Source organism: Jaculus jaculus, chromosome 10 (assembly GCF_020740685.1).
Source record: "Jaculus jaculus isolate mJacJac1 chromosome 10, mJacJac1.mat.Y.cur, whole genome shotgun sequence".
NCBI classification, from domain to species: Eukaryota; Metazoa; Chordata; class Mammalia; order Rodentia; family Dipodidae; genus Jaculus; species Jaculus jaculus.
This window is the reverse complement of record NC_059111.1, coordinates 13,492,636-13,513,219: the sequence shown is the minus strand read 5'-3', so window position 1 is coordinate 13,513,219 and position 20,584 is coordinate 13,492,636. Positions and strand designations below refer to the sequence as shown.

General features: G+C 46.2%; 1 protein-coding gene across 1 annotated transcript in view; it reads right to left on the bottom strand.

Annotated features, from left to right (window-relative positions):
- The window catches only part of Dis3l (DIS3 like exosome 3'-5' exoribonuclease), a 44,578-nt gene extending 25,326 nt beyond the window's left edge, over positions 1-19,252 (bottom strand). Inside the window, exons 1-4 of the mRNA XM_045160888.1 lie at positions 19,077-19,252; positions 17,512-17,665; positions 5,765-5,893; positions 3,149-3,284 (exon numbers count right to left, since the gene is read on the bottom strand). Coding sequence (XP_045016823.1) covers positions 3,149-3,284; positions 5,765-5,893; positions 17,512-17,665; positions 19,077-19,215 — 558 coding nt within the window. The 5' untranslated portion in view covers positions 19,216-19,252. The remainder of the gene's footprint in view (positions 1-3,148; positions 3,285-5,764; positions 5,894-17,511; positions 17,666-19,076) is intronic.
- Positions 19,253-20,584: the final 1,332 nt, after the last annotated feature.

Genomic DNA, 20,584 nt, shown 5'->3' with positions numbered 1-20,584 from the left:
TAACCTCATTGTTGAGGCCAGCATTTCTCCCACGAGTTTGCGGCCCTGTGGAGACTGGCCCTGTCTCCCCTCCATCGGGCACCATGGCTCCATGCTCACACATCACTCCGCAGCACACTTTTGCCAGGGATCAACCTCTTTATGAGAAATTCAATCTAGGCTCTTCTCCATCGTACTTCAAGTCCCAAAGGAAAAGTCTGGGCTTCCCTCTCACCTGAACTTTACAATCTCCTTTTTTCTATGATCATTCACCTCAATGGGCCCCTTGGTCACACTGTTTGCTCAAGAAACATTACACAAAATAAAACTGTCCAATACTAGTGGACTACAAAGAAAAGTAATTTTCAAGAAAGTAGAAAAATGTAATTTTAGTCAACTGTCCTCTGAAGGAACAAGACATAATGTATTGCAACAGAAAAAACAAGTGACACTACCATTAATATCTAGTATCCCTGGAACCAGCTGGCACTCCAGAACATGCTTTTATAGTCGGGCTAAGAAAATTCTACTGGCCAACCTTTAGCAATACACACACAGGGGAATCTACAATTCAAACTCCAGCTGGACTTTCTATAAACTGACAGGCATAATGGAGGCCCTCACCTGAGTTTCTGCATCAAAAAATGACATCAGCCAGCAGAGCTGATTGGCCAGCTGGGCAGACAGGAGAGCCCTGTCATCCACCAAGAGATTAACGGTCATCCCATTCTGTCAAAAGGCATTTAAGAGAAAGGAAGAACTGTGTTGCCTGAAGAAACCTGCACTGATGAAGCCACCTCCGCCTGTGGCCTGACAGCATTCACAGAAATAGCAACGCCCCTCACGCGTCCCTCATCACCCCACGCACATCCCAGGTGGGGAGGAGTCAAGGGTAAAGGACACACAACTTGACCTTTAAGGGACCAGACATGTGGCTAAGTTGGTGGAGTGCTGGCCTGACACACACAACGTCCTGGGTTCTATCACCAGCACCACATACACCAGGCATAGTGGCACATACTTGTCATCTGAGCACTTCGGAGGTGTAGGCAGGAAGTTCAGAACTCAAGGTCATCCTCCGCTACACAGGGATTTGGAGGCCAGCCTGGGCTACGTGAGACCCAGGCTCGAAGAAACAAACGGCGCCTAGCTTTAAAACAGTTTGTGTGATATTCAGAAAATGAATTTGGGAGACAGTTCAGCACAATGGTTAAGAACTTTGGAGCCAGATTCTGGGGGAAGGTGGGGCTCTACCATTTGGAACCACGTGACCTTGGGCAGGTGACTTAGTCTTTCATGCTTCAGTTTCCTGAATAAGACAGGAGAGCCGGGTGTGGTGGCGCATGTCTTTAATCCCAGCACTCGGAGGCAGAGGTAGGAGGATCGCCGTGAGTTTGAGGCCACCCTGAGACTACAGAGTGAATTCCAGGTCAGCCTGGGCTACAGCAAGAACCTACCTCGAGAAAAAAGAAGAAGACAGGATAATGGGCAGAGAGATGGCTTAGCGGTTAATGCACTTGCCTGAGAAGCCTAAGGATCCAGGTTCAATTCCCCAGAACCTACATCAGCTAGTTGCACATGGTGGCGCATGGGTGTTCATTTGCAGGGGTTAGAGGCTCTGGTATGCCCCTCTTCCTCTTAATCAATCGATCAATAAATAAATAAAAATAGATATTAAAAAAAGATAAGATAATGACCTACTTCACTGGATTACCGCAAGTAAATGAAGTAACTTATTTAGTTATATTATTACACTTATGTAACACAGTTATGCTTGGCATAGATACGTTTAGTTATTGCTAATGAGGAGAAAACAGGTAAAGCAACCACTTTGTAGGTAACAATGGGACAACATTAGCAATCTTTTTTTTTTTTTTTTTTGCTTGCTTGATTTTTGACCTGAAATCCACTATGTACTCTCAGGGTGGCCTCGAACTCACGACAATCTTCCTACCTCTGCCTCCTGAGTGCTGGGATTAAAGGCGTGCACCACCATGCCCAGCTTTCATTAGCAATCTTATTCAACCTGCCACCACCACCACCACCGTAACAAGTGTGCAGGAGTTTAGGAACTGGAGGTCAGCTCAGTTATAGTGTGTGCTACATGCATGAGGTACTGGGTTCAATTCCCAGCATATTAAAAAAAAATCCAAGGGCTAGAGAGATGGCTCAGCAGTTAAGGATGCTTGTTTATAAAGCCAGACAGTTCAGGTTTGATTCCCTAGCACCCAAGTAAAGCCAGAAGCACAAAGTGGTACATGAGTTTGGAGGTTGTTTGCAGAGGCAGGAGGCCCCAGTGCACCCGCTCTTTCTCTCTCTCTCAAATAAATAAAATATTTTTAAATGAAGAGCCACAAGTGGGCATGGTGATGCACATCTTTAATGTCAGCATTCAGGAGACAGAGGTAGGAGAATTGCCAAGAGTTTGAGGCCACCCTGAGACTACATAGTGAATTCCAGGTCAGCCTGGGCTAGAACAAGACCCTACCTCAAAAAGCCAAGAAAAAAACCCACAGATTTTAATGTTACCAGAGGCTTATTGGGATGGTCTTGAATCCTGTTTGCCTTGAACTCTCAGGTGTTGGCCCAAATTGCTAAAATTAGTTACCTGGTTATTAAAAAAGGTATGGCTCATCTTAAAATCTTCCTTCTGGTTTTAGTTTTCTTTTTTTTTTTTTCCTTCTTTTCTCCTTTTCTTGCTTTTGGTTTCTTTTTAAAAATTTTTTGTTCTTTATTTATTTATTTATTTATTTATGTATTTGAGTGTGACAGAAAGAGAGAGAGAGAGAGAAAATGGGTGCGCCAGGGCTTCCAGCCACTGCTGAAAACTCCAGACACGTGCGCCCCCTTGTGCATCTGGCTAACGTGGGTCCTGGGGAATGGAGCCTCGAACCAGACTTCACAGGCAAGCGCTTAACCGCTAAGCCATTTCTCCAGCCCTTGCTTTTGGTTTTTGAGATAAAATTCACTCTATAGCCCAGGCTGGCCTTGAACCAAACTTCCCACCTCACTTTGCCTACAGGGTCACAGGCGGGCACTATCACATTCAGTGTCCTTTCTCTCTTCTGGGCTGTCCAGGGGTCTAGAGTCTTAAAGGCACTACTTGGGAAACAAATGTGTGCACATGCATGGTACGCAAACACACATATAACCACAGCACTGGAAATACCTTAAAAGAAATCACAAAAACTCCTTCTGTTTCACTTCCATACTGCTGAACAGCCTCTTCATCTTCTGTCACCATGACAATCGGCATCCTGTCCAGGCAGTGGTGATAGTACCAAACAGCCGCATTGTAGATGCTCCTAGGACAGCAAAGGGTGGTGAGCACTCGGCAGGCAGACAGACACAAGCTGCTGTCCACCTGTCGTCCTGTGGTGTATACAGCTAAGCATTCATTCACTCACTCAACAAACCCTTCCTGGGTATCCACTAGAAATAAGTCCAGGCCTGGGTCCTCTGGGAAAGACAGAGGGGTCAGAAAGCGCCCGACACCTCTTCTCCCCTAAGATGTTCAGCCACTGCAGCAGCCACTTTTGGCTTTGGATCTGGCCTAGAAGCCATGAGGCTCTAGTTGGAGGCTGAGCTAGATGACAAGCTACTCTATGAAAGATGAGGAAGGAACAAGGCCCTGGCTAGGAGGAAAACGAGGCTACAAATAGCTAAGGCAGTAGTCCACTGGGTCCAGTAGAGAATCTTCCTGAAAAGAGCATAAGGCCGGGACTGGAGAACTGTGTTCAGGACTGGAGTATGTCTCTAGCGAAGGACGCCAACACTGACAGTCCACTTCTGCAGGCATCTGCTTCCCATTCTGCAAAGTGAAGGTGCTGTGCAGGGTCGGGTGCTACGGAGTGTGTGCATGCACGCGCATGTGTGTGTGTGAGAGTGTGTGTGAGAATGTGTGCGCGTAGGTTCAGACAACATTACTAAGTACCTACTATGTGCAAGGCCATGTAGTGACGGATTGTTTTGACGCTCCTATGTGACTCAACCTGGAGGAGGGTCTGTTCCTTCCCCTGTGGCAGTGAGCCTCTTGGGACTCGGGAAGGCTAAACACGGACTCAGGATACTGCAGGCATTATTTTGCTTTGGAGAATTGCAGTATCTAGTAACTGTCGCAAATAAATAATTACAAGGAAAAAAGGCAAGTTAATTATATTGTACAGGTAATATATCCTATTTTTTAATTTTTAATTTTACTTTATTTAGTTTTTTGTTTTTCAAGGTAGGGTCTCACTCTAGTGCAGGCTGACCTGGAACTCACTCTGTACTCTCAGGGTGGCCTCAAGCTCATGGCAATACTCATATCTCTGTTTCCCAAGTGCTGGGATTAAAGGCATGCACCACCATGCCTGGCTTATTTTTTATTTTTTTAAAACACATTTTATTTATTTGCTAGGAGGGAGAGAGAAAAGGAGGTTGAGAATGGGCACACCAGAGCCTCTAGCTCCTGCAAATGAACTCCAGACACATGCATTACCTTGTGCATCTGGCTCACATGGGTCCTGGGGAATTGAACCTGGGTCCTTTAGCTTTGCAGGCAAGCGCCTTAACCACTAAGCCATCTCTCCAGCCCCAGGTAATACATTTTAAATCTTAAAGTCCTTTGTTCCCCCACACAGGGTGATGTGACAAAGGCTACTGGTACCCAGCCGTACCCTGGGCTGATGTGGCTACAGAGGCAGCGGGCAGTTCCATCCCACCTCAAAGATGCACAGAGCTGAGCTGACAGAGAATGAGGCTCAGTGACAGGGGGCGGTGAGCTGAGCGCACAAGCCCTTGCACCTAGGGTTTCTCTGAGGCCCCCAGTGGGACAATCTCCTTTGCCTCCCACATCAGCTCACATTCATTCCCCCATGGATTCTCCCCAGCCCAGCTCACTGCCCCCATTGAAGTTTCAATTTGATGACACTGGTTAAGGATGTTAAACTGAGCAGATATATTTTGAATGTGTCTGGTGTGCACGCATGTGTACACATGTGCAAGTACACGTGTGTGTGCGTGTGTAAGGCAGAAGCTGACACGCTGTCTCTCAATTGATCTCCCCCCACTCATTCACGGAGGCGGGGTCTCTCACCGAGCGCACAGCTTGCCCTGGGGACCCTGTCTCCGCTCCCGAGTGCTCAGGTTACCGGCATGAGCCACCGCACCAGGTGTTCATGTGAGTTCTGAGGATGTGAACCCAGATCCTCACACTTACGGAGCACATGCTTTACCAAATGGGTCATTTCCTCAACCCCGAGCTTGTTAGTTTAGAAGTAACCCTCCACCCAAGTATTAAAGTTAGAACTTTACCTCGTTACCAGCCTCGGGGTCTGGGCAAACTTATTCTGAGTACATCCATCTCCTTCAATATAATTTTTTAATTATTTTTTTATGAGAGAGCAACAGAGAGAGAGAGAAGGAATTGGGAGGCCAGGGCCTGTGGCCACTGTAATCAAACTGCAGGCGTGTGCGCTGCCTTGTGCGCATGTGTAACTTTGAGTGTACGCGTCACTTGGGGTGTCTGGCGTACAGCTTACATGGGTTCTGGAGAGTCGAGCCCGAGTCCTTAGACTTCATAGGCAAGGGCTGTGCGCAGCCCTCCTTAATCAGAATTTGAAAATAGGAACAGTTTCACATACACATGCACAGCACTTACATGTTGAGCACTTGAGTATCAATCATGAGGTTGTAGAGTGATTCTTGCCTTATCCTAGCACAGTGCTCGGATCAACTAGAAGAGCCACAGATGAGGAAATACAGGGTGACAGGCCACCCGAAGCCCACAGTGCCAGTGCCTCACCTGGTCTGCCACTTCTCCATGGACTCGCCCTTTTCTCGGGGGACGTAGCAGTGCTGCTGGAACTCGTTGGCAAAGAGGACGCAGTCATGGCGCGCGTCCCTCAGGAGGTTCCGCAGTTTGTTATACTGTCTGCAACACAGAGGAGAAAAGTGAACCCAGCACAGCACGTGCTCAGGTCCTGCCAAGAATCAAAAGAGGTACCTTAAATATTTTTCTAAATTTTTAATTTACTTATTTATGAGAGCGAATAGGCATGCCAGGGCCTCTAGCCACCACAAACGAACTCCAGACACATGTGCCACCATGTCCATCTGGCTTATGTGGGTTCTGGGGAATTGAACCTGGATCCTTAGGCTTCATAGGCAAGTATCTTAACCACTAAGCCATCTCTCCAGCTTGAAGAGGTACTTTAGAGTAAGAGATGGCTCATTTAAAATCTGGGAAACGTCTCAGCACTTGAGAGACTTAGGCAGGAGGACTGGGAGTTCAAAGCCAGTCTGGGATACTTAGCAAGACTCTTTTTTTAAAAAAAAATTTATTTATTTATTTATTAAACAGATAAATATAAAAAATAAATAAAAATATTAAAACAAACAAACAGACAAAAAACAGCTGGGCATGGTGGTGCACATCTTTAATCCCAGCACACAGGAGGCAGAGGTAAGAAGATCCCTGTGAGTTACAGAGTGAGCTTAAAGTCAGCCTCAGCTAAAAGTGAGATCTTGGGCTGGAGAGATGGCTTAGCAGTTAAGCACTTGCCTGTGAAGCCTAAGGACCCAGTTCGAGGCTCGGCTCCCCAGGTCCCACGTTAGCCAGATGCACAAGGGGGCGCACGCGTCTGGAGTTCGTTTGCAGAGGCTGGAAGCCCTGGCGCGCCCATTCTCTCTCTCTCCCTCTATCTGTCTTTCTCTCTGTGTGTCTGTCTCTCTCAAATAAATAAATAAAAAAATATTTTAAGTGAGATCTTACCTTAAAAAACAAACCCAAGCTGGGCGTGGTGGCGCATGCCTTTAATCCCAGCACTCGGGAGGCAAAGGTAGGAGGATTGCCGTGAGTTCAAGGCCACCCTGAGAATACAGAGTGAATTCCAGGTCAGCCTGGGCCAGAGTGAGACCATCCCTACCTCGAAAAAACAAAACAAAACAAAACAAACATAAAACCAATGGGAGGATGGCTCAATGTGTAAAAGTGCTTTCTATGTTAAGTGCAACAACTTAAGTTGGGATCCCCAGAAGCCATGAAAGTGTCATAGCTGTGTCCACAATCCCAGCAAGCCTATGACAAGTACACCAGGGCACCAGAGCTCTGGCCTCAGGGGCTGGGGAACGGCTCAGGGAACCATAGTGCCTGTTGAGCAAGGATGAGGACCCGAGTTCAACGGCCAGCTCCCACGTAAAAAGTCGGCCACACACATGCATCTGTTCATTTGCAGTGGCTGGAGGCCCTGGCGCGCCCAGTCTCTCTCTCTCTGCCTCTCTTTCCCTCTTTCTCTTTCTGTCACTTTCAAATAAATAAATAAAAATTAAAAAAAAAAAAAAAAGTCGGCCACAGCCCTGCATGCCTGTAACCCGGTGTGGAGCCGAGTCGGGAAGAGGAGGATCTCTGGAGCTCCCTAGCCATGCATCTGCACAACACATGAATATACTGTGCATGCGTGCATGCACGTATACACATCACCCATACATCAAAAGGGCGAGACAGACCCTGCCTCCAAAAGTGTAGAAGGGCAGGGTGTGGTGGCACACTGCACCTGTCACAGCAGTGACCCATGTCCAGGTGATAAAAATCACTGAATAAATTGGCACTTTCACAACCCAGCTATCCTTTTTTTTTTTTTTCTTGCCTGTGTATGTGGGGTGTGTGTGTGTGTGTGCAAGCTAGAGGTCAGTATTGGGTGTCTTCCTCTATTCTTCTTTTTTTTTTTTTTTGGTTTTTCGAAGTAGGGTCTCTCTCTAGCCCAGGCTGACCTGAAATTCACTATGGAGTCTCAGGGTGGCCTTGAAGTCATGGTGATCCTCCTACCTCTGCCTCCTGAGTGCTGGGATTAAAGGCATGCACCACCACGCCTGGCTCTTTTTTTAAAAAAAATATTTTATTTTTATTTATTTATGAGAGACAGAGAAAGAGAGCATGCACACACCAGGGCTTCCAGCCACTGCAACTGAGCTCAAGATGCATGTGCCACCTTGTGCATCTGACTTACATGGGTCCTTGGGAATTGAACTGTGGTCCTTTGGCTTTGCAGGCAAGCATCTTAACCACTAAGCAATCTCTCCAGCCTTTTTTTTTGTTTTTGTTTTTCAAAGTAGGATCTTGCTCTAGTCCAGACTGACCTGAAATTCACTCTGTAGTCTCAGGGTGGCCTTCAACTCATGGCAATCCTCCTACCTCTGCCTCCCGAGTACTGGGATTAAACGCGTGTGCCACCACACCCGGGTTCTCCCTAGATCTCAACACAAGCCAGACCCAGGCACCAAGTCAGAGCAATGACAGTCCTTTCTAATATTTGGGAAAATATCTAGCTGAACATAAGACCTTTCTAAATGTGAAGTCTCACTCCCATATATTCTTCCCAGACTTTTAGTGCCTGCTCCCATCTGTCAGCCAGCCATCAGCCAGATAAAACAAAGGGACAAATGGCAGAGAATATTGATGGGGAAGGCAGGAAATAAATGGTGAGTCACTCTGAGTGTGACAGTTAGGGCTGCTTGCACAAGTGTGGGCTCGTGGTTATAATTTAGTACTGCACACGGACAGAATGGCTGTAATTTCTGCTAGTCAGTGTTTAGGGGTTTATGATAGAATTAGATGGATGCGTAGCCTGTGTGGAGACAGCACAGAGCACTGCAATGCTCTAAGTAAGTTTGACCAGTATGATGGGAGAGTGTAATAATTGACTTTATAGTCAAGTATGGGGCAAAGATCTTCAATTTTAAAAATTCCAACTTTGGGCTGGAGAGATGGCTTAGCGGTTAAGCACTTGCCTGTGAAGCCTAAGGACCCCAGTTCGAGGCTCGATTCCCCAGCACCCACGTTAGCCAGATGCACAAGGGGGCACACGCGTCTGGAGTTCGTTTGCAGTGGCTAGAGGCCCTGATGTGCCCATTCTCTCTATCTGCCTCTTTCTCTCACTCTGTCACTTTTTTTTTTTAAATATATCTTATTTATTTATTTGAGACAGACAAAGGTAGGGAAAGAGAGAGAAAGAAAGAATGGGCGTGCCAGGGCCTCTAGCCACTGACAACGAACACCAGACGCATGCGCCCCCTTGTGCGTCTGGCTTACGTAGGTCCTGGAGAATGGGACTGGGATCCTTTGGCTTTGCAGGCAAACTCCTTAACCACTAAGCCATCTCTCCAACCCTCTCTGTCACTCTTAAATAAATAAATAAAAATGAACCAAAAAAAAAAATTCAACTTTAAGCTGGGCATGGTGATTCATGCCTTTAATCCCAGCACTCGGAAGGCAGATGTAGGAGGATTGCTGAAAGTTTGAGGCCATCCTGAGACTACACAGTGAATTCCAGGTTAGCCTAAATTAAAGCGAGACCCTACCTCGAAAAACCTCTAGCCACTGCAAACAAACTCCAGATCATGTGCCACCTTGTGCATCTATCTGGCTGTACTTGGGAACAGAGGAATCAAACGTAGGTTCTTAGGCTGTGCAGGCAAGACTCTCAACCCCTGAGCCATCTCTCCAGCTCCTCAATACTATTTTTACTTGATGATGTTTTGCCTGCAACATTTCTCCCCCTGATGACTATACTGTCTAAGGGTTAGAAGTGGGAAGAAGCTCAAGGAAATGAATCCAGTATTGTATTTTTCTTTTCTTTTTTTCCCCTCATGGTAGGATCTTACTCTAGCCCAGGCTGGCCTTGAACTCACACCACTTTCTCCATCTTTCCCTAGCTTACACATCTAAATTACTAGATTTTTAAAAAAATAACAAGCTTTATTGAAATATAATTCACATACCATAAAATTCATTTACCCATTTAAAAATACGCAATTCAGCTGGGTGTGGTGGTGCATGCCTTTAATCCCAGCACTTGGGAGGCAGAGATAGGAGGGTTGCCATGAGTTCGAGGCCACCCTGAGACAACATGATGCACAAGGTGGCGCATATATCTAGAACTCATCTGCAGTGGCTGGAGCCCCTGGTGTGCCCATTCCCTCTCTCTCTCTTTTTCTGTCTCAAATAAAAATAAATAAAATATGCAATTCAATAGTTTTTAGTATAGTCATATATATCTACATATGTAGCTATTGCCACTAGCTAGTTCCAGATCATTTTTATGACCCTCAAAATAATGCTATCCAGTAAGCGGCCATTCAGAGACAATGCTAGAAGTCTCTGAGATACATAGGCTTTGGATAAATGTCTGGATAGAGAAATGCTTATCTGAATACGTGAATGTGTACACAAGAGAGCCTTACAGAGTTATCAAGCAACCCTTCATTAAATAGGCATTTGAAGATTGTTAGATGATAGATGTGCGATTATCCCGAACAATCAAAGGCTTGATATTCTTCACACTGTTCTGTACAATGTGCTCATGAGAACAGGCATTCTCTACACTGATATTATTGAAATCAAAAAACAAAATCCCATAAGCACACAGAGCCAGATTAGAGGTTACATCTTTTTATTGCTAAATGCAACTCTGGTGATTTCATTTTACAATAATAATACTATCTGTCACATTAAATTATAGTTGGCCCTCTGCACCCTCATGGTTGGCACCTGAGGGTACTTCATTCACAGATGGAAAATATCTGTGTCAAGAGAATTGCCATTCTACTGAAAATTCTGGTATCCCCCATCTTTACTCCCTAAATATGTGGCATACAGTCTCTAGCACATTTCCATTGTCATTAGGTATCGGATCTAGAGGTAACTATCAGCATGCAGGGAGTGGGATGTGGGGGTCTATGCAAGTGCCACTGTATGTTTTAAAAGAATATTTATTTATTTGGAAGTAGAGAGAGAGAGGGAGAATGGGTATGCCAGGGCCTCCAGCTGCTGCAGATGTGCTCCAGATGCATGTGCCACTGTGCACATCTGGCTTTATATGGGTACTGGGGAATTGAACCTGTGTCATAAGATTTTGCAGTCAAGCGCCTTAACCACTGAGCCATCTCTCCAGCCCCATGATATTTTATGTAAGGGACCTGAGCAACCTCAGGGCTTGGGATAACGGTGGGTTTGAGGAGAGCCTGGGCTACACAGAGTCCAAGCCAACTTGGGCTGGCTACAGAGTGAGATCCTGTCTCAAAAATCCAAACGAAGGAACTCAGGAGGGAATTAAGCACAACATTCTTCCACCTAACACCAGCCCACACCAGGTGTCACTGAGCAACAAAGCTTATGCAAGCAATGATGTTCCTAAAAGCATTCTGAATGAGGTGAATTATTTATTGGCTTGTCAAACATCTCCAAAAAACATGTGAAAAGCAAAACAAAGCATTTCCCAACACTGAGGGAAACAAAACACCAGACAACCTCTGCAAGAAGTCAGTTCTCACCACCAAAGACCACTGAATCGCCAGGCACGGTCCAGACCCGCGAACCCAGCATTCAGGAGGCCAAGCCCGGAGGAGCAGCCCCAGCTTGAGGCTAGCTTGGGCTCTCAAATAACCAACTAGCCAATCTATCAGCTAGCCAACCACACAGACAGGGGGAAAAAAGACCAAAAGAAGAACCAGCCAGAAACACCGTGACCTCCCGAATAAGTAGAGGCAACGCTATGCTAGTTAGCTTGCGTTAGCCATTGCACGATATATTCGTATTTCAAGTGTGTTGTATATCATAAGTATATACACTGTTTATTTCTCAAGTTAAAAGAAAATCCAATGCCTGCCGTTAAAGGCACTTGCTCTGCAAGCTCGCCTGCTGAAGTTCACGTTCCCATTGCTCGTGCACAGCCTGAAGCAAAGTGGTGCCCGGATCTGTAATCCCAGCTCATCTACAGCAACGAGAGGCAGAGCCGGGAGAACTCCAAAGCTCAAGCCAGACGGGCCTTCCCAGCCGCGAGACAATCCCTGTTTTAAACAAGTGGCAAGTGAGAAGTAACACCCCAAGGTTGTCCTCGGACCTCCACATGCTCAACGTGCCAGGCATGCAAATACACATTCATACATGCACACACACAATTAAAAAAAACATCTAGCCAGGCATGGTGGCATATGCCTTTAATCCCAGCACTCAGGAAGCAGAGGTAGAAGGATCTCCATGAGTTCAAGGCCACCCTGAGACTACATAGTGAATTCCAGGTCAGCCTGGGCTACTCAAAATAAATAAATAAATAAAATAAAAATAAATAAATAAAATGGCCGGATGTGGTGGCGCACGCCTTTAATCCCAGCACTCCGGACGCAGAGAGAGGTAGGAGAATTGCCTTGAGTTCAAGGTCACCCTGAAACTACAGAGTGAATTCTAGGTCAGCCTGGGCTAGAGTGAAACCCTACCTCAAAAAACCAAAATAAATAAATAAATAAAATAAAAATTAAAAAATAAAATGACATATCCACCATTTATGAGGACAAAATTAGGGATTCTCCTGGATCTTAAGTATCTGATAGCTGTCATCAATTTTTTTGTGTGTGGTTTTTCAAGAGAGTGAGCAAGCCAGAGAGAATTGGTGAGGCAGGGCCTCAGCCACTGCAGTGGAACTCCAGACAGTTGTGCCACATTGTGCACATGTGTGACCTTGCACATCTTGTATGTCTTATGTGGGACCTAGAGAGTCAAATATGGGTCCTTGGGCTTTGCAGGCAAGCATCTTAACCACTACATCATCTCTTTAGCCCTAATATGTTTTTTATTTTTATTTTTATTAGAGAGAGAGAAAGAGAGAGAGAGAGAATGGGCACACCAGGGCCTCCAGATGCTTCAAACTCTAGGCTTTTTGCATGTGGCTTACAAAGAACCTGGGTAATCGAACCTGGGTCCTTTAGCTTTGTAGGCAAGCACCTTAACTGCAAAGCCGTCTCCCTAGTCCTGTCATCAGTTTTAAATTAGTTTCATTTGTTTTTATTTTTATTTATTTGAGAGAGATACAGAAATAGGCAGAGAGAGAATGGGCGCGCCAGGGCCTCCAGCCACTGCAAATGAACTCCAGACACCTGCGCCCCCTCGTGCATCTGGCTAACGTGGGTCCTGGGGAGTTGAATCTGGGTCCTTTGGCTTTGTAGGCAAGCACCTTAACAGCTAAGCCATCTCTCCAGCCCTTCAATTAGTTTTCAATGCATGAAATTTTCCAGGACTTACATAATTTTGGTTCTTTGTTAACCTGAATGCACCTGTTGGTTGCCTAACAGGTGAACCAAGTCCCAAACCTGCTGCCTCCCTTTCCTTCTGTTTCTTGGTTAGTCCTATCCTTAACAGACTCTCTCTACTAACCAGCCTCAACCAGCCCAGAGTGCTTTCTGACATACCAGCCTCTTTCTCATGTGCTTCTGTGCTTTGAAGTGTTCCCATATTACCTTTCACGTGGCTACCATGCTTTGTAATTCCCTTCTTGTCTGGCATCTACCTCTTGTGGTGATTTGAATGCAAAATGGCTTGCCTACAGCCTCATGTGTTTGTGATTAAGCCTGATTAAGCCTATAGTTTCATGTGTTTGTGATTAAGGCTGTGGAGCCTTAGGGAGGTGGAGCCTTGCTGCAGGAGGTGTGTCACTGGGGGGTGGGCCTTAGGATTTTAAACATTATTTAAAAATTTATTGACTCTTTGGGGGGGGAAGGGAGGGAATTACCATGGGATTTTTTTATAATCATGGAAAATGCTAATAAAAATTTTTAAAAAATTTATTGACTGATTGAGATGGGGAGGGGATATGATGGAGAATGGAATTTCAAAGGGAAAAGTGGGGGAGGGGAGGGAGGGTATTACCATGGAAAACTTTTTATAATCATGGAAAAGGTTAATAAACATTGAGAAAAAAAGAGCCGGGCGTGGTGGTGCACACCTTTAATCCCAGCACTCGGGAGGCAGAGGTAGGAGGATCACCGTGAGTTTGAGGCCACCCTGAGAATACATAGTAAATTCCAGGTCAGCCTGGGCTAGAGTGAGACCCTACCTTGAAAAAAACAAAATTGAGAAAAAAATTTTTTTTAAAGTTTAAAAAATTTATTTATTAGGGCTGGAGGGATGGCTTAGTGCTTAAGGCACTTGCCTGCAAAGCCAAAGGACCCCAGTTCAATTCCCCAGGACACACGTTAGCCAGATGCACAAGGGGGCGCACATGTCTGGAGTTCATTTGCAGTGGCTGGAGGCCCTGGTGCGCTCATTCTCTCTCTGTCTCTCTTTCTCCCTCTTTCTCTGTCAAATAAATAAAAATAAAATATTTTTAAAAATTATTTATTAGAGATAGAGGGGGGAGGAGAGAGAGAATGAGCGCACCAGGGCCTCCAGCCACTGCAAACAAACTCCAGACGCATGTGCCACCATATGCATCTGACTTATGTGGGACCTGGAGAATCTAACCTGAATCCTTAGGCTTTGTAGGCATGCACCTTAACCACTAAGCCATCTCTCCAGCCTGGCTTTAGGATTTTATAAGCCAGTCCCTTTTGTTCAGTTTTTAAACTTTATTTATTTATTTATTAGAGAGAGAGATTGGAAGAGGCAGATAGAGAGAATGGGCAAACCAGGGCCTCCAGCCACTGCAAATGAACTCCAGATGCATGTGCCACCTTGTGCATCTGGCTAACATGGATACTGAGGAATGGAACCTGGGTCTTTAAGTTTCATAGGCAAGTGCCTTAACCATTAAGCCATCTCCCCAGCCCCCAGTTCCTTTTTTTTTTTTTTTTAAATATTTATTTATTTGAGAGAGAGAGAGAGAGAGAGAATAGGTGCACCAGGGCTTCTAACCACTGCGAACAAACTCCAGGCGCATGCACCACCTGTACCTCTGGCTTTATGTGGGTCCTGGGGCATCAAAGCCAGGTCCTTTGGCTTTGCTGGCAAGCACCTTAACTGCTAAGCTAGCTGTCTCCCCAGCCCCCAGCCCCTCTTTGTGGTGCTGGCTCACTCCATGTGGCAAGATGTAGGGCCTGACTGTGCTCACCATGCTTTCCCCGCCACGATGAGACATCCCATCAAGAGGGTCACTCAAAACAGACCCTTTCCTTCGATAAGCTGCTTCGGTGGGTGTTTGATCTCAGCAATATGGAGGGAACTGCCACACCACTGCAAAACATGAGGCTTGTTCCGAAAAGGACTAGGACTTCTTTTTATATTCCCCAAGGCCTGGGGCGAGGAGCTCAAAAAATGCTTACCCGGTGGAAAAACCAGGGTGCTGTAAGGGCCTATCTGCTTCATAATTCCTCATCTTTTCTTTCTCCTGCACTAGAGTCAGAGACAGAGTAAAGCGCTGAAAACTACGATCATTTCTCATCACATTAACTACTTCTGAAATGTTTAGGAGAAAAGACATTTAAATTCCAACCCGCTGCTTCTGAATGTCCCAGAAACTGGTTTTTAAAAACAATCCTTAATATTAAAAATATTTTAGAAAACAGAAGTTGAAAACGCTTGTGGTATGTGAGCTATTCGAGTGATAATAACAAATTGATTTTAGTAGAAGAAATTGAAATACGACACCTGCAGCCACATTTAAACCTGGATATGTGTAAACATCTATATCTCTGTGTCTGAACAAAATCAACTTCAAACTCATTTTAAAACATTCAGTCTGAAAAAAAACTGCACACAATCAAGTTAATGTATTTTTTTTGAACTGAGCATATCATGAGGACAATTTATCATTTTCACATACAAATAAAAACATTTTATCTCTTACTACCAAGGTCTGAAGAAACCACAATATTTAAAAAAAAAAAAAAAAAAGGTGGAGAGATGGCTTAGCGGCTATGGCATTTGCTTGCAAAGCCAAAGGACCTCGGTTCAATTCCCCAGGACCCAAGTAAGCCAGATGTACAAGGTGGCGCATGCACCCGGAGTTTGTTTGCAGAGGTTAGAGGCCCTGGTGCACCCATTCTCTCTCTGCCTCTTCCCCTCTCTCACTCTCTCAAATAAATAAGTATTTTTAAAAATTAAATTAAAAAATATACCATTTCAGCTTATTAAATAACTTGAGTTTTAAAAGATTGGGCATATAATTCAAATATGCCATTTTTTTACAATTTTTTTAAAAGTTTTTCCGATGTAGGGTCTTGTTCTAGCTCAGGCTGACCTGGAATTCATTATTCAGTCTCAGGTTGGCCTTGAACTCATGACAATCCTCCTACCTCTACCTCCCAAGTGCTGGGATTAAAGGCATGCACCACCATGCCTGGCCATTTTCTTATAGTTTTAAGTTCAAATCATAAAGTTTTTCCCATTGTTTAATGAAGCAAAGGTACATTTAAGAATATTTACATAAAAGGTGGGCACTATTCTTCATTTAGATACAAGGCAATTTTTTGTTTGTTTTGTTTTTTGAGGTAGGGTCTCGCCGTAACCCAGGCTGATCTGGAATTTACTATGTCCTCTCAGGATGGCCTGGAACTCACAGCAATCCTCCTATCTCTGCCTCCTGGGTGCTGGGATTAAAGGTGTGCACCACCATGAATGGCTAAGGCAAGTTTTTTAGACTGGTTCAATTAGAAATATTTTGTTAAACAAATACAATGACTATGGCTGATCGTTACTCTGGTAATCTAAAAATAAAACAAGTTGTTGTTTTTTTTAATTTAGTTGCAAGCAGAAGGAGACAGAAGATGAGTACCCCAGGGCCTCTAGTCACTGCAAATGAACACTAGATACATGTGCCACTGTGCATCTGGCTTTTACATGGGTACTAGGGAGTCAAACCTGGGTTGTTAGGTTTTGCAGGCAAGCACCTTAACCACTGAACCATCTCCCCAGCCCTCAAACAAGCTATTTCTGACTTCATAGAATAAATCACTGAAGATTAAATACAACTTACATTCACAATAAAGGAGTACAAAATTAAAGGTAAACCTTTCCCCAAGAAACATATGATCCTGAAACAATGTATCTATAAATAAAAAGATTAAGTAGCATACATTGCTAGGCGTGGTGGCTCACACCTTTAATTCCAGCACTTAGGAAGCAGAGGTAGGAGTGTCACTGTGAGTTTGAGGCCACCCTGAGACTACATAGTGATTTCCAGGTCAACCTGGCCTACAGTAAGACCCTACCTTGAAAAACCAAAAAGTAAATAATAAAATAACATTATCAGCAAAAAAAGTAATAACCCAGCTGATTCACACTAGAATCTTAAATACCTACATATTGGGGGACACTGAAGTCTATTGATCTACATACAGTCACATCTTTTGTCCAGGTTTTTTTTTTTTTAATATTTATTTATTTATTTATTTGAGAGTGACAGACACAGAGAGAAAGACAGATAGAGGGAGAGAGAGAGAATGGGCGCCCCAGGGCTTCCAGCCTCTGCAAACGAACTCCAGACGCGTGCGCCCCCTTGTGCATCTGGCTAACGTGGGACCTGGGGAACCGAGCCTCGAACCGGGGTCCTTAGGCTTCACAGGCAAGCGCTTAACCGCTAAGCCATCTCTCCAGCCCTTGTCCAGGTTTTGATGGCCACATATAAAACCACATGCCTCACTAGCAAAGAGAATACCGAATTAGTGTCAAAAGTCCTTTCTGACAAAATAATGAATTCCTCTTCTTCTCCTCCAATGAGGGACCTTTCCTAAAGGGGCAGGAAAAAAATCCACGCTATAAATGAATAAATAATGCAAAATAGATACCTCCAGCCTCTTTGATGCTGCACGGCTTGGCAGGCTGTCTGCATGAAAATAACTCCCTGCAACTCTGGAAACTCGAGGATCTCTAGGTAATCTTGGACAACTTTCCAGTCTGGGATCACATAATGAGTCACTTCGGCAGACAAGAGCTTCCCATCTGAAACATAATTCAAAATGGAAGAGATTAGATAACATTTTCGAACCTGGTTTATGACGATTTCAATGTCATGGTGCCCCGTGTGCAAAATAACTTCCCATCTTAATTCCACCTTGATGTTTTTAAAAGACAAGACAAATCTACTTTGGTAGAAGCCCCAAAGTTCAAGGAAATTCAGTGCTTTTATTTATTTTTTTTAAGCTGTGATTAAATACAAGCTCAACATGCTTTATGCTCTTGCCAGTGGTGCAGGAGAGGATGATATTTTAAAAACAAACAAGTACATCTTCAGCAGAAGCTGACTATTTCTGTGTTAACTCATCACTGACATGCACTCATATTTAAAACCACTTATAGTAGAAAAAAAACAGCTGCCTTCCATGTTAAATGGATCACAGAGCTGCCTGAAAACCAAGGCCAGGTCTGGTGCATGCAAACTTCAGCCTAACTTACTTATTTTCTCTCTCTCTTTCTTTTTATTTTGGTTTTTCGAGGTAGGGTCTTGCTCTAGCCTAGAGCTGACCTGGAACTCACTAAACGTATTCTCAGGGTGGCCTCGAACTCACAGCCATCCTCCTACCTCTTCAAGGTGTGCACTACCACACCCAGCTAATATTTTTATTTGTTTGCAAGAGGGAGAATGGGCGCTCTTGAAATGGGGCTCCTAGCCACTGCAAAATCCAGACGCATCTGGCTTTATGTGGGCACTGGGGAATCGAACCCACGCCGTTTAGAGTTTGCAGGCAACCGCCTGTAACAGCTGAGCCATCTGTCCAGGCCCTCAGCCCACCTTCTCTTCGAGTGCCAGGAGAAAAGGACTCAAAAGTCCTGCAAGGAGAGGCGCTCTGCATCACCGCTGGGAGGTCTGAGAGGAGCAGGACCAGGACCCAAGCGGCCTCTCCTAGCCTGGCAGAGAGCTCAGCCCTTCGGCCGGCCCCAGCCGCGGCGGGGAGGAGGCCGAAGCACTCGGCGCCCGTGGGCAGTGGCGGGGCGCTGGTCCGGCCGGCCCCCTTCCATTTCCCGGGGCGCGCAGTCTCGCGGGCTGCTGCGGACCAGGCCCGCCTGGCTCCCGGCTCGCAGATCCCGCGGACGGGACGCCGGGAGGCGGGTGGAGGCCGCGGAGCCCGGGACTCGCCTACGGACGCTAGGCTGTCCCGCCCGGCCGCCTTCGCTACGCCAGGTCCCGGCTCTGTGCTCTCCGCTAGGCCCCCACCCCACCCCAGGTCGCCCTCGCTCGCGCCGGGCCTTCCCCTCCACCCGCCCCGGCCGCTCTCGCTACGCCAGGCCCCGGCTCCGCTCGCTCTGCTAGGCCCCGGCTCCGTTCGCTCCGTGCCGCCCAGGCTTCCCTTCGCCGGAGCTCGGCCGTCGTCGGCCCGCCAGTCCCCGGCTTCCCCTCGCCCCGGGCGCTGACCGTTGCGGCAGGCGGCGGGCTGCGGGCAGAGCGGGCTGTGGCAGGGCACGCTGGGCCGCAGGTAGTGCTCGCGTACGATCCGCAGCGTCCGGCCCTGGAAGGTCCTGAGCAGCAGCACCTTCTCCCGCTTCTGCAGCATGCTGGCGGGTCCACGCACGGCTCCGCCGGCCCGCCGGGCTCGGGGCCCGCCCCTCGGCCCGGACCCGGGCTGCCCGAGCGCTCCCGGCTCCGAACCGCTGCAACGGCCCCGTGCCCCGGGCTCAGCCCCAGCCCTCCCTCCTTAGAGTTCCCTTCAAGCCCCCGCGACCCCATCCCCGGCCAGGGAAGGGTGGGAACAGTCCACCCCAAAGACCCAAGTGATGAGGACGGATGGGGCAAGAGCTTCTACAGGTCTTGCGTCAAGAGTTCAAAGTCAACCTCAGCTGCGAAGCAAGTTCGAGCCCAGCCTGAGCTACGTGAGACTGTCTCAAAAATTTTTTTAAATATTTTTTATTTTATTATTATTAATTATTATTATTTTATTTGAGAGCGACGGAAAGAGAGAGAAAGAGGCAGATATGTATATACAGAGAGAATGGGCGCGCCAGCCCCTCCAAGCCACTGCAAATGGAACTCCAGTCGCCTGCGCCCTCTTGTGCATCTGGCTAACGATGGTCCTGAGGAATCAAGTCTTGAACCGGGTCCTTAGGGTTCACAGGCAAGCGCTAAACTGCCTTGTCTCCAGCCCTCAAAAAAATTATTTTAATTTAAATTTTAATTTCATTTATTTTAAATAATTTTTTTTATTTTTATTTATTTATTTGACAGCAACAGACAGAGAGAGAAAGAGGCAGAGAGAATGGGAGCGCCAGGGCCTCCAGCCACTGAAAACGAACTCCAGATGCATGCGCCCCCTTGTGCATCTAGCTAACGTGGGTCGTGGGGAATCCAGCCTCGAACTGGGGTCCTTAGGCTTCACAGGCAAGCACTTAACCGCTAAACCATCTCTCTAGCCCTATTTCATTTATTTGAGAGAGAAAGAAAGAGGAAGAGAGAGAGATAGAGGAAGAGAGAGCTGGGCATGCTGCTGCACACCTTTAATCCCAGCAGAGGTAGGAGGATCACTGTGAGTTCGAGGCCACTCTGAGACTACATAGTGAATTCCAGGTCAGCCTGAGCTAGAGTGAGACCCTACCTCAGAAAACAAACAAACAAACAAAAAAGGCTTTGGGAGGCAGAGGTAGGATTTCTAGGCCACCCTGAGACTGTGAATTCCAGGTCAGCCTAGGCTAGAGCAAGACCTTACTTACCTGAGAAAACAAAACAAAACAAACCCAGCACTCTGGAGGCTGCGGTGGGAGGATTACTGTGTGCTTGAGTTACAGACTGAGTTCCAGGTCAGCCTGAGCTAAAGTGAAGTGAGGAAAAAAGCCTTGTATGGTAAATCCCAGGTCTTGGGAGGCGGAGGTAAGAGGATCGCTGTGGGCTGGAGAGATGGCTTAGCGGTTAGGCGCTTGCCTGTGAAGCCT